Consider the following 13,802-nt stretch of genomic DNA (forward strand, 5'->3'; position numbering starts at 1 on the left):
GATAATTTATAAATAGGGCTTGGTCTATAATTTATTATGGGTCTCATAGGAATATTGTTTTTATGGATCTTAGGATAAGCTTTAGCTGTAGGTATCCCTGGATTCATGGTGGTTAATTTTGCAGTTTCCTGTTCGTTCAAAAGAAAATTGGTGTTTTTTAGGAGAATTTTTAAGTTTTTCTGGATACTGTTAGTAGGATCTTTAGTCTTAATTTGAAAAGTTTCATCTTGAAAGCAGGTTTTTGTTTTTGTTATATATTCCTCTTTATCCATAATAACTGTAGTGTTTCCTTTATCTGCCTTTGTTACTATTAGGTTATTTTGCTGGATTTTATTTTTGAGTACCTTAATTTGTGTTTGGTTTGTGATATCTTGATTCTGAGGTTTTTGAGTGATCTTATCAACATATTGTGGTAGTGTTTTTTTAATTTCATATCTAATTTCATTTTGTTTTTCTTGGGGTATTTTGTTTAGAGCATCTTCTGTTTCAGTAATAATAGTGGCTATGTTTTCAAATACTGAATTGTTTTTCCAGTTATGTTTTGGTCCTTTGCTCAGTATAGTTGTTTCTTTTTCATTGAATGTTGTGTTAGTTAGGTTTTGGAGTGGGGGATGGAAAATATGTTGGTTGTTATCTGTAGAAACAGTAATATGTTGTCTATACTGTGTATGGTTGGTTTGGTTTAGTGATGCCTTGAGTGCGTTAAGTTTCTTGTTTAAGGTATTCTGCTTCTGTATGGCTATGTTTTCTATCTTTTCGTTAGTTATTTGTTGGAAGTTGCTCCAGTATGTGTGTGGTAGCTCATGTGAGGCTTTAAGGTGTGCTTCATACATTTGTATGTTGAGGTGTTGTTTTTTCCTATACATGAATTTAATTTCTTCTTTAAGCCATATTCGATTGGTTTTGTTTTGGGTATTTTGGGTTTGATATGTGCTTCTATGTTTATTATTATATTTCCTAAGAAATTTAGGAGTTAGATTATTAAGTAGGCATTGTTTTAAGAAAGTGATGTTTTTGACAATATTTGTGATCTTAATCTTCAGATTTTGGTATCTGTGTGCCATTTTTCTTGCCTGGTTGGCTTTTCTACTGTTATTTATAAGTTTCATTTCCGTATTGATGGATATTACTTTACAGAAAAACAGTATATATACAAATCTCCACCTTATCAATACAAATTTATTTTACATTAAGCAAGTAAGTATAGTCAAATAGTCAAGACTAGTTTCGACCCCTAGGGGGTCATCCTCAGTTGACATGCAATAAAAATTGTATTGTTCATAAAAACATCACATATAGTGGTAAAAGTTTGGACTAATTTAGACTGATCATTAATGTTGGTATGTCTAATGCATGACTAGTGTGCATCGTTCATGAAGACACATATCACCTTACTGCTACTACCATCCAATTTTTAGGTTATATAATATGGAACACACATATGTTTGTGTAACTCAACAGTGGCAAGTTCAACTATGTACACAATTGGCTATTGATTAGTCACATGAAAGTACAGAACACTGGCTTGAACATTTCTGATTGAGGTATCAATGCAACACCTTACTTGCATACATCCTAGAAGCTAAATTCAGTTTGTAAGGCCCATTACTTCTGATTGAAACTTAGTATGAAGTTAAAATTTGAATAAAAATATTTGCTAATGTAGACATTAAAATGTTGTTAAAATGGGCATATAGTCAAAAACAGTGGTATGTATGCCACACATGTCTAGTTAAAAATACATTACATTGATGTTGTTTATGTGCGGTACAACATGTACACTAATTTGGAATCAATGAGGTTTGTATATATAGTGTTCCAACAAAATGGATCCATAAAAATATTATGTAAAGACAATTGGTATTATAATGATCCGCTGCAGATCAGGTAATGCTGTTTATTTATCTGGAGATATTATTGGCAGCTACAGATGTTGGAGTTATTAGAAATGTTAATGGAGCATGTTTTCTTCCGTAGTCGCGATGTTTATAGTTTATAGTTTATAGTAATTCCCTTATTAAAAGATTTCTATATCAAAAGAATAAGCAAACAAAAATCGATATGTTCAAATCAACCGCCCCAAAACCCTCTCCCCTCCAACCCCACTCCCATCACTAACACTCCACCCATCCCCCCAAACCTCCCCTCTACCGCCGCTAACTACAATCTCAGAGCTACACGTATCAGATCCCAACAGGCAGCTACAAAGAACGCACGGTTCCAACACTTTACGTAAGTAAAACGACATACGATTCACTATTACACTTTCTATCCACAACATTATCACACTATTATTTCTATTTCCAGACACTCCACCTTGTTTTTTACAACATATAAGCTTCCAGAACAAATCAACGTGCACCAAGACGCATAACTTTCAACATATTTGACTAATGCCACCAACTATAAACATCGCGACTACGGAAGAAAACATGCTCCATTAACATTTCTAATAACTCCAACATCTGTAGCTGCCAATAATATCTCCAGATAAATAAACAGCATTACCTGATCTGCAGCGGATCATTATAATACCAATTGTCTTTACATAATATTTTTATGGATCCATTTTGTTGGAACACTATATATACAAACCTCATTGATTCCAAATTAGTGTACATGTTGTACCGCACATAAACAACATCAATGTAATGTATTTTTAACTAGACATGTGTGGCATACATACCACTGTTTTTGACTATATGCCCATTTTAACAACATTTTAATGTCTACATTAGCAAATATTTTTATTCAAATTTTAACTTCATACTAAGTTTCAATCAGAAGTAATGGGCCTTACAAACTGAATTTAGCTTCTAGGATGTATGCAAGTAAGGTGTTGCATTGATACCTCAATCAGAAATGTTCAAGCCAGTGTTCTGTACTTTCATGTGACTAATCAATAGCCAATTGTGTACATAGTTGAACTTGCCACTGTTGAGTTACACAAACATATGTGTGTTCCATATTATATAACCTAAAAATTGGATGGTAGTAGCAGTAAGGTGATATGTGTCTTCATGAACGATGCACACTAGTCATGCATTAGACATACCAACATTAATGATCAGTCTAAATTAGTCCAAACTTTTACCACTATATGTGATGTTTTTATGAACAATACAATTTTTATTGCATGTCAACTGAGGATGACCCCCTAGGGGTCGAAACTAGTCTTGACTATTTGACTATACTTACTTGCTTAATGTAAAATAAATTTGTATTGATAAGGTGGAGATTTGTATATATACTGTTTTTCTGTAAAGTAATATCCATCAATACGGAAATGAAACTTATAAATAACATTCGAAGGCAATGTCGGAGTCAGTAATACCTGTCGACTACTGTTCCATAAAGAAAAATGAAAATGAGAGACGAGAACATGTTTTCGCACTGAATGCGTAAATAATGTGTGTGATGGCAGTTGTTAACTCGTTAAAAATAATGGCCAAAGTAAGTGATTGCTTCATTTTAATGCTAAATACTGCGGTTAAGTAAGAATGGATACACCTCAAGATATGGCACAGCACATCACTGATTTCAGAGGTCAGATTATATTTCTTCACGTCTGGTTGAATTTCGGTAATCCTGGCAAGTTGGCCGTGCGGTTAAGGGCGCGCAACCGTGATTTTGCATCCGGGAGATAGTGAGTTCGATGCCCGCTATCGGTAGCCCTGAAGATGGTTTTACGTGGTTTGCCATTTTCACACCAGGCAAGCGCTTCCTTCCCACACCTAGGCCTTTCCTATTCCATTGTTGCCGAAGAACTATCTGCGTTGGTGTGATGTAAAACAAATTACAAAAAATCAATTTTAAAAGAGTCGGTAAGCCTGTTCCCATGTAAATTTATGGCGAGAATGTGATCACTTTTCTACTGATGCTTGATATGTTGTTTTCATAGTACATAAGAGGTTGAAGTTAGGTTAGATGACGCTGTCTGTATAAGAAAACTGAAGTGTTTGCCACAAAATGTGACCTTCGGTATCATTTTCTCCCTATATGCACTTGTTAGTTCTCTTATCACATCGACTGCTGTTCCGTAAAGAAATTTAGAAATGAAAGGGGAGAACATGTTCTTGTAACGAATACGTAAATAACATGGTCAGTAGCAGTTGTTAACTCGTTAGAAATAAAGGCTAAGTAAATGATCGCTTAATTTTAATACTCTACACTGAAGTGACAATGAGATTTATATTTTCTCGCATCTGATTAAACTTTGGAGAGTCTATTCCCATGTTAATTTATAACGAGAGATCGCCTCTCTACTGGTGCTTGGAGTATGTTTTCATGATACATATAGTATGGTTAGGTTAGGCGACGCTGTTTAAATAACAAATCTGGAACATTTGCCACAAAATGCGATTGATCATCGAACTGTATTGTTTTCTCGCTATATGCAGTTGCAAGCTCTCTCATCGACATTCGAAGGCGATGTCGGAGTTGATTAGTAATATCCGGCCACTGCTGTTCTCTAAAAGAAAATTTAAAGTGAAAGAGGATACCAAGTTTTCGTAATAAATGCGTAAATGACATGGCTGATAGCACTTGTTAATTTGTTAAGATCGCTTAATTTGAATGCCATATATTGAAATCAAGTAAGAATGTAATACACTAAAATGTGGCAGAGTCCATGACTGATTTCAGAGCGTAGTTTATATTTTCTCGCATCTAGTTAAATTTCGGAGAGGCTCTTCCTATGTAAATTTGTAGGGAGGAGGTTTTTATTTCTCTACATGCGCTTGAAATGAATTTTCATGATACATATACGGTTAGGTTAGGTGATGCTGTTTGAAGAAGAAAACTGAAACGTTTGCCACAGAGGCCTCTCGAGTGATACTACAATTTTTACAGAATGAAATTAAACATACACTTTCACGTAGTATAGGAATTTAAAAAATAAGAAATGAGTAAGCCATAGTGTGGATATCATGAGCAAAGGCACAAGTTTTGAAGAAACTTATAGCTGTTTAATACCAGTTATAATGTGTATGGGGTTTTCCCCTATTTTTATAAAAAATTGGATATAACCACAATCCTCTATTACAAGTAAATTTTTTGCCATTATGAATTCTCGCTATAAGACCTTTATGTTCTGTCTGCCATCTTAAGCGTCCACACAAAATAAGACATTCTCCAGTATAATTTTCTTTTAATTTAAAATTATATTTTTATTTTGGTAAATGATATTCGAACATCACTCTCATGTACTATGGCCTGCTGGATTTAATACTGCCAAATTGGGAATAACATAGGAAAAATGGATTCGAGTGACCAAGGGGCACCTGTTAATTCAAGCCTTTCTGCAGTGTTACGATAGCGGCTGTTTCTTCTTCTCCCTCTTTCTCCTCCTTGTTTTGCCATAAGCCCTTGTATCCCTTCCCTCAAGAAGGTTTGTCACTCTGTCTTCTTGTCTCGTTCCAGAATCTGCAACCTAGAACTCATGGTGGAGTACGGCTGTGAAGCTTGGAAGAGCTACCTGGAGATTATTGTACAGTTGGTGACTCAGTCACAGAAGCAGTTACAAACTTTAAGGTAATAATCAGCTTGCAGTATTAGGTGCAGAGCAAATAGGCTTGAAGGTGACTGTTCATATTGTGATTATAACCACGCGGTCTCTACCTGTGTCTTTTTATATTGTGAATATGGATCAGTAATGATTGCTTTAGTTCAGTGATGATTGATAATGATGTTATTGGTTCTGCATACCTTAACTTCCTTTTAAGGTTTTAAGAGAGGGCAAGATAGGGGAACTTTGTGTCATGTTCAATATAATTTCAAGTTTTTTGAAATGATTTTAGGTAAACAGTTGAAATATGTACTGACCAATTGTAACTTATCATAGGTAAAACAATTATTGGTTAGGTTGACCTTAAATGACCTTTTTTTTTTTTTTTTTTTAACTGTCAATGAAATTTGTAACAATTGATAGGGAATCTGCCACCTAGACAACGGTCCCAAGTGCAGATCAACGATGATTGAAGGAATTGATAGCTGAGAAACTTTGTGTTATACTGTACGTGACTGTTTATATTTTGATCGAAGCCACGGGACCTCCAATTTTACACAACTGATGATATCGTTGCCATAAACTCAGTTTGTTTTACCTGACAGATGATATTATGATCTTAGCCATGGGATCTCCAGTTTTACATCACTGTTGATACCATTATGATACCTCAGAACCTTAAGTTCCACGTGACTCAGTACTATTGCCTTTAAGTTATTTAGCATTTCTTAAAATTATTTCCTAGTGTATCTGTTTGATGTAATATACAGTAAAACCTCGTTAATTCAAAGTCAGAATGCAAAAATCGGACTTCGAATTACGTTATTTCGAATTAACCGCTAACATGCAATTCGGAAATGTCAACCCTTGTGACGTCACAATATATTCTAAGCCGCGTTACTGCATTCAATTAACCTTGACTCGCAGTTTAAACCTCTCAAATGCCATGGAAGAAAAACTATTTCCAAAAAAGTATCCAACAAGGTGCATTTACATTATTCAAATAATGCACTTGGATAAAACAATGGTAAACATAACCTTACGTAGTGAAAGGAAGAAAAACACTATTCAAAGGCGAGGAAAAGTTATGCTGGCTACCCTGTGCAAACGTTTTATCTTTTGGATTACTGTACTGTTTGCATTTTGGATGCCTTGTACTTGCATGGAAAGTTCCTGGCACCCCTAAAACGTCGTGGCTTTTCGAACTTTCCTATGATGGGGGAAGGAAGTCTCTCGCTTCCGTATGCACTGCATAGCAACACAGTACATATCCCGGCTGGCAATTCTCTCCTTTAAAACCAGAAGTCCGTTTGGCCTCGGCATTTAAAAAAATAAAGCAAACAATGCGGTTTCATCGACATAGACAATATTGTTTGTTGCGTACGAATTTATTATAGGCTATAAGCCACACTTTTTCACCAACTGTCATCATCGCCAGTGTTCGCAGATTCTACCTCTCAGCACGCTGCCTGCTACGTGATATTGTGGCGTTCCTTAAAACGCCGAATACAAAATAATTGATTCCTCGAACTTAGCAGATATGAAGCACACTGTAGACACGCCGAAGTGGCTGAAAGTGCGCAAAGTTACCCCTGCACGCTCCGGAAGACGCGTTCTTTCATGACTTGAAGAAATTTAAAATTTAAATTACTCTGTTAAATACTTTTTTTTTTTTTTTTTTTCAAAATGTAAAGGCAGTTTTGAATTAAAAGTCTGAATTTTGGTAATGTGACGGACATTGTTCATCAAATTATGAATTATCCGTATTTCGAATTAAATGATTTAAATAACATGCAAAACCGTACATCATATTTTTGGGGAACGAGAGCTGCTTCGAATTAGGCGAGATTTTGAATTAACCAATTTTGAATTATTGAGGTTCTGCTGTAGTTGTTAAACTTGGGTTAGTGTAAGATAAGGCTTCATAACCTTAACTGGGCCAGCAAAAAAAGGCAAATAAATATTGTAGCCACAGGACCTCTAGTTTTATGTGGAAACACCACAGGGACATGCTTTTCATTTTAAAAATCACACTTGTATTGTCAATGAACGCCTTGGTGATGAGCCCGAGACTATGTCCGTGTTTATTGAGAATTTTCTACTTTTTGTTTCTTCTTCACTTCTTTTCCCATTTCCTGCTGGGGTCGTGGGTGCACGTGTAAAACTGGCCCTGTCCTTCCTGACTGTGTGTTCACTGTTACGTGTTCCTGTGCTGGTTGGTAGTGTGACGTGAATTGTCCGTTGGTGAGGAAATGTGTAGTGATTCACACAACCAGAAGAATAAACCAAACGTGGCCAAAATCTCTGACCCAGCCAGGAATGAAACCTCTTAAATGAAGGCTTGTACACTGACCATTCAGCCTATCAGCTAGACCTCAATACAAGAAACTCCCTTAGTTCCCGAATTTATTTGCCTGTAACTATTGTAACTGTGAAGGGCTGCCGGCAGGTTTAAAGTGCTGGCGAGAGGTAACAGTGTGAACAGTAGCAGTGAATTTTTGACTTGTAATAAGGAACCTTGTTAGAAGAAGCTGGAAGCTGATTGACAGAGGAGCAGACACCAAGAATGATCAGAGAGTGAAAGCTGCAAGAATGTTTTGAGTGCGTGACTTGTGGGTTTATCTTCTCTCAGTCCTCTTCCTTTCTTTCTCTTCTTTACAGAGAGGGGATGGTTGCCACCATAACGGCGATATTTCACTATGGGTTAATCTTCGTTGACTCGATAGTCAGCATACTGCCCTTCAGTTCAGAGGGTCTGTGGTTCGATCCCCAGCCAATACTGCACGTAGTAAATTCCTTTGGCTCGGGGAACGGGTGGGTGTTTGTTTGTCTTAATACAATGTAACGCGGCACCTAGCTGTAAAACAGAGCCAAAAGGAGGAGGATCCATGCTCTGTCTTCCTCAGTTAGACTGATTATCCAGGGATAATTCACGTGATGGGATGCCACTGTTTCATTTTCAACAAAAACTGTCTTAGTAGAGTTTAAAACCCGATGGATTGCAATAAGACTAGTAAGCGGCTGCACAGGACACTTCTTGCCATTTATTTCATGGCATGTGTGTGTAAAGGAGGTGGTAGTGTGCAGCATTTCCCCCTTATCCGGGTCGGGGTATCTCCATCTTCCTCATTCCTCTACGATCTTGTCCCTGTCTGAATTTCATCTTCTTATGCCGTTCTTCACTGATTCAGTCCATCTTGCTCTAGGTCTTCTCTTGCCCTCGCACTTTGCGTCCAGCATCTGTCTTGGAATTCTATTTTCCTCCATCCTCTTTAACATGTCCAAACCAACTTAGTTTATTATTTTCAACTCTCTCATTTAGCTATCCTATCCCAACTTCCTAACATCTTCATTTCTCACTCTGTCTTTCCTATCATACTTCTTAGGAATTTCATCTCACTGGCTTAAATTCTACTCTCTTGCCTGCTAGTCAAAGTCCAAGCCTCAGCTGCATAAGTCAGTAAGAGTACATGGTACATTTTGTACGTTATCTCGTTAAGTTTCCTTTGTACTGCTTTGCTCCAAACAAGTTTTCTTACACTTTGTTAGAATGCATTACCTTGCTGTACTCTCTTGCTAATCTCCATGTCCACCCTAGCATTTTGCATTAATTCACTTCATAGGTATTTAAAGTAGCTGTCCATAATTTCCAGACTCTGACTTCCAATTTTCACAGTGCCCTTTCCTTGCCTTTCCCCTCTCGACGTCACCATAGTCTTGCTTTTCTCTGTTCTGATTTTAATGCCGTAATTCTCAGTATTTTCGTTTAGTACATCTAGCTGTTGCACTTCTTTGCTGTTCTTTCCCCAGATAACATCATCCGCATATAGCAGTATCTTCATCTCATCTCCATATTATTCCTTTGTTTCCTTTACAATTTTGTCCGTGACCATAATAAACAAAAGAGGTGACAGCACGCTCTCTTTCTTAGTTCAGTCTTATTCCTACACAATTCTGTCTTTCCAACTGGGGTCAGTACTCTGCTACCACAGTTGTACATTGCTTGCACCATTTCTAACATTTCTCTTCAAAGTCTTTTTAACCGTGGTTTCCCAAACCTTCTCTGTGGGGACACTATCATATGCCTTTTTTATATCTATAAAAGTTGTGACCTGATACTTTCCATATTCCCAATTTTTTTCCATCAGCTGTCTCATGTTAAAGATTGGATCCACTGTAGATCTTTGGCTCATGAAGCCATATTGTTCCTTTTAAAGTATGCATAGCATTTATTAAGGGTTACAAGAAATAAAGGATGAAGTAGTCATGTTCAAATTCAAGTTTTTTAACACTGCCACGAACCTACTACGTTGGCGTAGCAGGGGGAGAGGTGATACTCCCACGTGGTGCATCCGTGGTGGCAGATGGGGGGGTCCTAACCGGCTCGCCGGCGGACTTGAGGGAAATAAAATACCTCTCGCGGACCAAACCCAAAAACCCCTGTGGCTGGGGGGATGCAGGCAAAGAATACATCCATGGTATCCCCTGCCTTTCGTAAGAGGCGACTAAAAGGAGGGACCAAGGGATGATTGTACAGTGAAACCTCGATTCTCCGTTTTTCGAGGGACCATGAAAATAAAACGTACAACACGGGAAAACGGAAAATCCGGGAATGAATGAAAACCATCAACAATTTGGCTAAAATCACAAAAATTAAATATGTATAATTATAATCTTACAAAAACTCCTAAACCAAACCAAACTACAGCCCCAGTGGGACTTTGCCTGCCAAGTTACACACCCGTGGAGCTTATAAACTTACTATGGCTCATTCCACGTTAAGAAAACAGTATTGCTCTTACGGACCTACAATGAGTGAGCATACCCCCTCTGAGACACCCATAATTTGTAGTGATTAAGGGATAGTATACAGTACTAAAAGAAAAATAGATCCTACCCAGCTAATCAACAACAAAAATTATCAGAAAGCAACTGAAAAAATAAAAATCACAGACAAACTTGAAGACTTAGTACACAACCTTAAACAAATTGCAGAAGACCTAGCTCCAATTAAACCACGTAAAAAACACCAATGGTGGAACAGTGAATGTGATGAAGCAGTGGAGAAAAGACATCAGGCATGGCTATTACATCAGTCCCAAAAGACAGAAATATCCTATCAAAAGCTAGTAAAACAGAGAAAAGAAACTACCCAAGTCTTAAGAAGAATAAAAAGACAACATCATAAGGACACCCTGCAGTTAATTGAAGAACAGTTCAGTAAAACTAAATCAAGGGACTACTACAAAACCTTCAGAAAACAGCTCCAAAAATATGAACCCCCGACCCTACTGATGAAGGATGAAGATGGTAAGCTGGCCCATAACAATAAAGACAACGCAGAAATTCTGGCTAAACATTTCAACAAGCTTTTAAATTGTGAGGAACCTACAGAACTCCTTCATTTGGACACCAACACCCCGATAAAAACATCACCAGAAAACATCAATCCCCCCACAATAAAGGAAGTCTACCAAGCTCTGAATAAATTAAAAAACTACAAAGCGCCAGGAGAAGATCAGACCTTTGCGGAAATCTGGAAATATGCAGGAACCTCGGCAAAAGTTGCCCTCCATCAACAACTTGTCTCTATCTGGATTAAAGAAGAACTACCAGAACACTGGACAACAGCCCTCATTCATCCTCTGCACAAAAAAGGGGACAAAACCGACCCTAATAACTACAGGGGTATCTCGCTCCTAGACATAACATACAAAATATTTTCAATAATCATCCTTAATAGGATAAGTTTACAACTTGAGAAAGAACTAGGAGAATATCAAGGAGGTTTCAGACCCTGGAGGAGCTGTCCTGATCAGATCATGAGTCTTAAGTTGATAATGGACTATAACAGGAGAAGAAACAGAGATATGGTGATAACATTTGTAGATTTCAAGAAAGCTTATGATTGCATCCATAGAGAATCTCTGTTTAAAATTTTAAGACACTTTGGACTACACCCCAAATTAATAAACATGATAAAATTGACTCTCACCAATACCAAGTCAAAAGTGAAGTTTAGGGGTGAAACATCAGAGACATTTGAAATTAAAACTGGACTACGGCAGGGAGATGGGCTCTCACCACTATTATTTAACTGTGCTCTAGAAATGGTAATGAGGGAATGGTTTAGAAAATGTCCCCCCAAAATAAAGATTGGCCGAAAAATCAAAACAAATTGCCTGGGTTTTGCTGACGATTTAGCATTACTAGCAGTGGACATAAAAGAAGCAAAAACCCAGATATCAGAACTTCAAAACATTGCAAATAAAATTGGCCTCAAAATATCATTTGAAAAAACAGAAATTATGCCCCAAAAACCAACACAGCTAAAAGAAGTCACCATAAATGGTAATAAAATCAAAATAGTAACTCAGTTTAAATATCTTGGAGAAGTAATAACACATAACTTAAATGAAAAAATCTCAATCCAAGTAAGAACAAATAGATTAGCTAAAGCACAAAAATTAACATGGGATATCTACAAAAAGAAATGTCTATCAATAAATGCAAAAATAAAACACTACAACACAGTTATAAAACCGGAAGCTACATATGCAGCAGAAACACTCTTTTACCTGAATAAACAATCAAAGACTGACAGACTTCAGAAAATTGAAAGGAGGATTGGAAGAACCTGTATCAACAAAAAATATCAGAAAGATGGACAGTGGCGGTTAATACCTAACAAAGTCGTGTACAAAGAGCTAGAACCCATTACAGATACTATGCGTAAGAGGAGACTGGGATTCTTTGGACATATCATGAGGATGCAGGACTCGAGACTTCTGAAACAACTAGTACAACACAATCTCGTCTCAAAAAATACCACAACAGGATGTAAATGGATCAGAGAAGTAAGAGAGGATCTGAAGGAAATAGGCCTTACAACAGAAGACACCAAAAATAAGATAAAATTGAATACAAAACTCAAGAATACAAACCTCCGCTTTACCCTTACACAAAACAAACCAACAACACGCACATTTTCAACTGAGGAAAGGGCACGAAGATCGGAGCGTCTGAAGAAGTACTGGGAGGACCGCAAAGCCCGAACAATCCCTTCAAAGAGACCTGAACGACGGACTGACTAAAGTGATCCTATGTGGTCATAAAAGAAGAAGAAGAAGAAGAAAGATAGATAAAAAAGATGAGCCATTTTTGCCCGTGAGATATTAAAATAATTATATAACATTTTATTTTTTATAAATACATTTGTAGGGAGGAAGTACAATGGCGGGAACAGCCACCGCTTCATTTGCTTTCTATGTTGCTCTGGTACAAGCATCTGTGAACCGCAGGCAGATCACTTCTGTAAAGTTCTTTATTGCATGTGTGTTTTTAGGCTGTAAATCAGTGCATACTTGTCTCGTGTGCCTATTTGTATGATCTCTTTCTTTTAACATTAACACCGTGATTTCTTTTTTAGAGATGTCGTTTACGGTATTTATTTGTTGCGTGTGTTTTTCAGCCTTTATATCAGTGTAGAGGCCTAATCGTATTCTTTTGAGTGAGTGTTATGTGATTAGCCTACGTGTGCGATTTCTTTCTTTTAACATTGATAGTGATCATTAATAGTGATTTATTTGCTTTATGGGTGAGAATGTCCATAAAAATAAACAGGGAGAGGTACTGAAGAAGAAACAAAAGCAAACTGTGCTTAACGTACTTAATTACCTTTCTCGAAAGAATCCAGATAAAAGTCTCAGCTGGGTGGTTAAAGAAACTGCTGAAGCAACAGGCATTTCTGAGAGGACTGTTTATAAAGTGCGATCAGCAGCCACTACAAGACCTTTGGCTTCTCCGATTAAAACAAGAGAACGTAAAACACCACGGAAAGATAGGAGGTCAGTCAAGTTCAGTGATTTTGTTCGCAGTGGTGTAAGGCGTAAGGTGCATGAGTTTTTCCTTTGAAACCAACCTCCAACCTTGCAAGTCCTACAGTCTGTGAAGAATGATAAAGACCTTCCCGAGTTCAAAAGAACAACTTTGTATCGTTTGTTGAGAGACATGGGTTTCCAGTACGAAAGGAAAGGAAATTCAGCTCGTTTGACGGAAAGAGAGGACATTATATCTTGGCATCACAAGTATCTGTCAACAATTAAGAAATATCGAGACGAGGGAAGGAACATATTTTACACTGATGAGTCGTGGGTTAACACAGGGCACACTGTTGGGAAAGAATGGAAAGATAAGACCATTTCAACTCCACGGGATGTTTTTCTGTCAGGACTATCTTGCGGTCTGAAGTCACCTACAGGTCGTAGTCCACGGTTCGCGTTAGTTCATGCCGGTA

General features: G+C 37.3%; 1 protein-coding gene across 1 annotated transcript in view; it reads left to right on the forward strand.

Moving 5' to 3' along the window:
* Positions 1-13,802, forward strand: part of BCAS2 (BCAS2 pre-mRNA processing factor) — a 90,524-nt gene that overhangs the window by 55,974 nt on the left and 20,748 nt on the right. The window contains exon 4 of the mRNA XM_067146659.2: positions 5,422-5,532. Within this exon, the coding sequence (XP_067002760.1) occupies positions 5,422-5,532 (111 nt within the window). The remainder of the gene's footprint in view (positions 1-5,421; positions 5,533-13,802) is intronic.

This window comes from Anabrus simplex, chromosome 4 (assembly GCF_040414725.1).
Source record: "Anabrus simplex isolate iqAnaSimp1 chromosome 4, ASM4041472v1, whole genome shotgun sequence".
NCBI classification, from domain to species: Eukaryota; Metazoa; Arthropoda; class Insecta; order Orthoptera; family Tettigoniidae; genus Anabrus; species Anabrus simplex.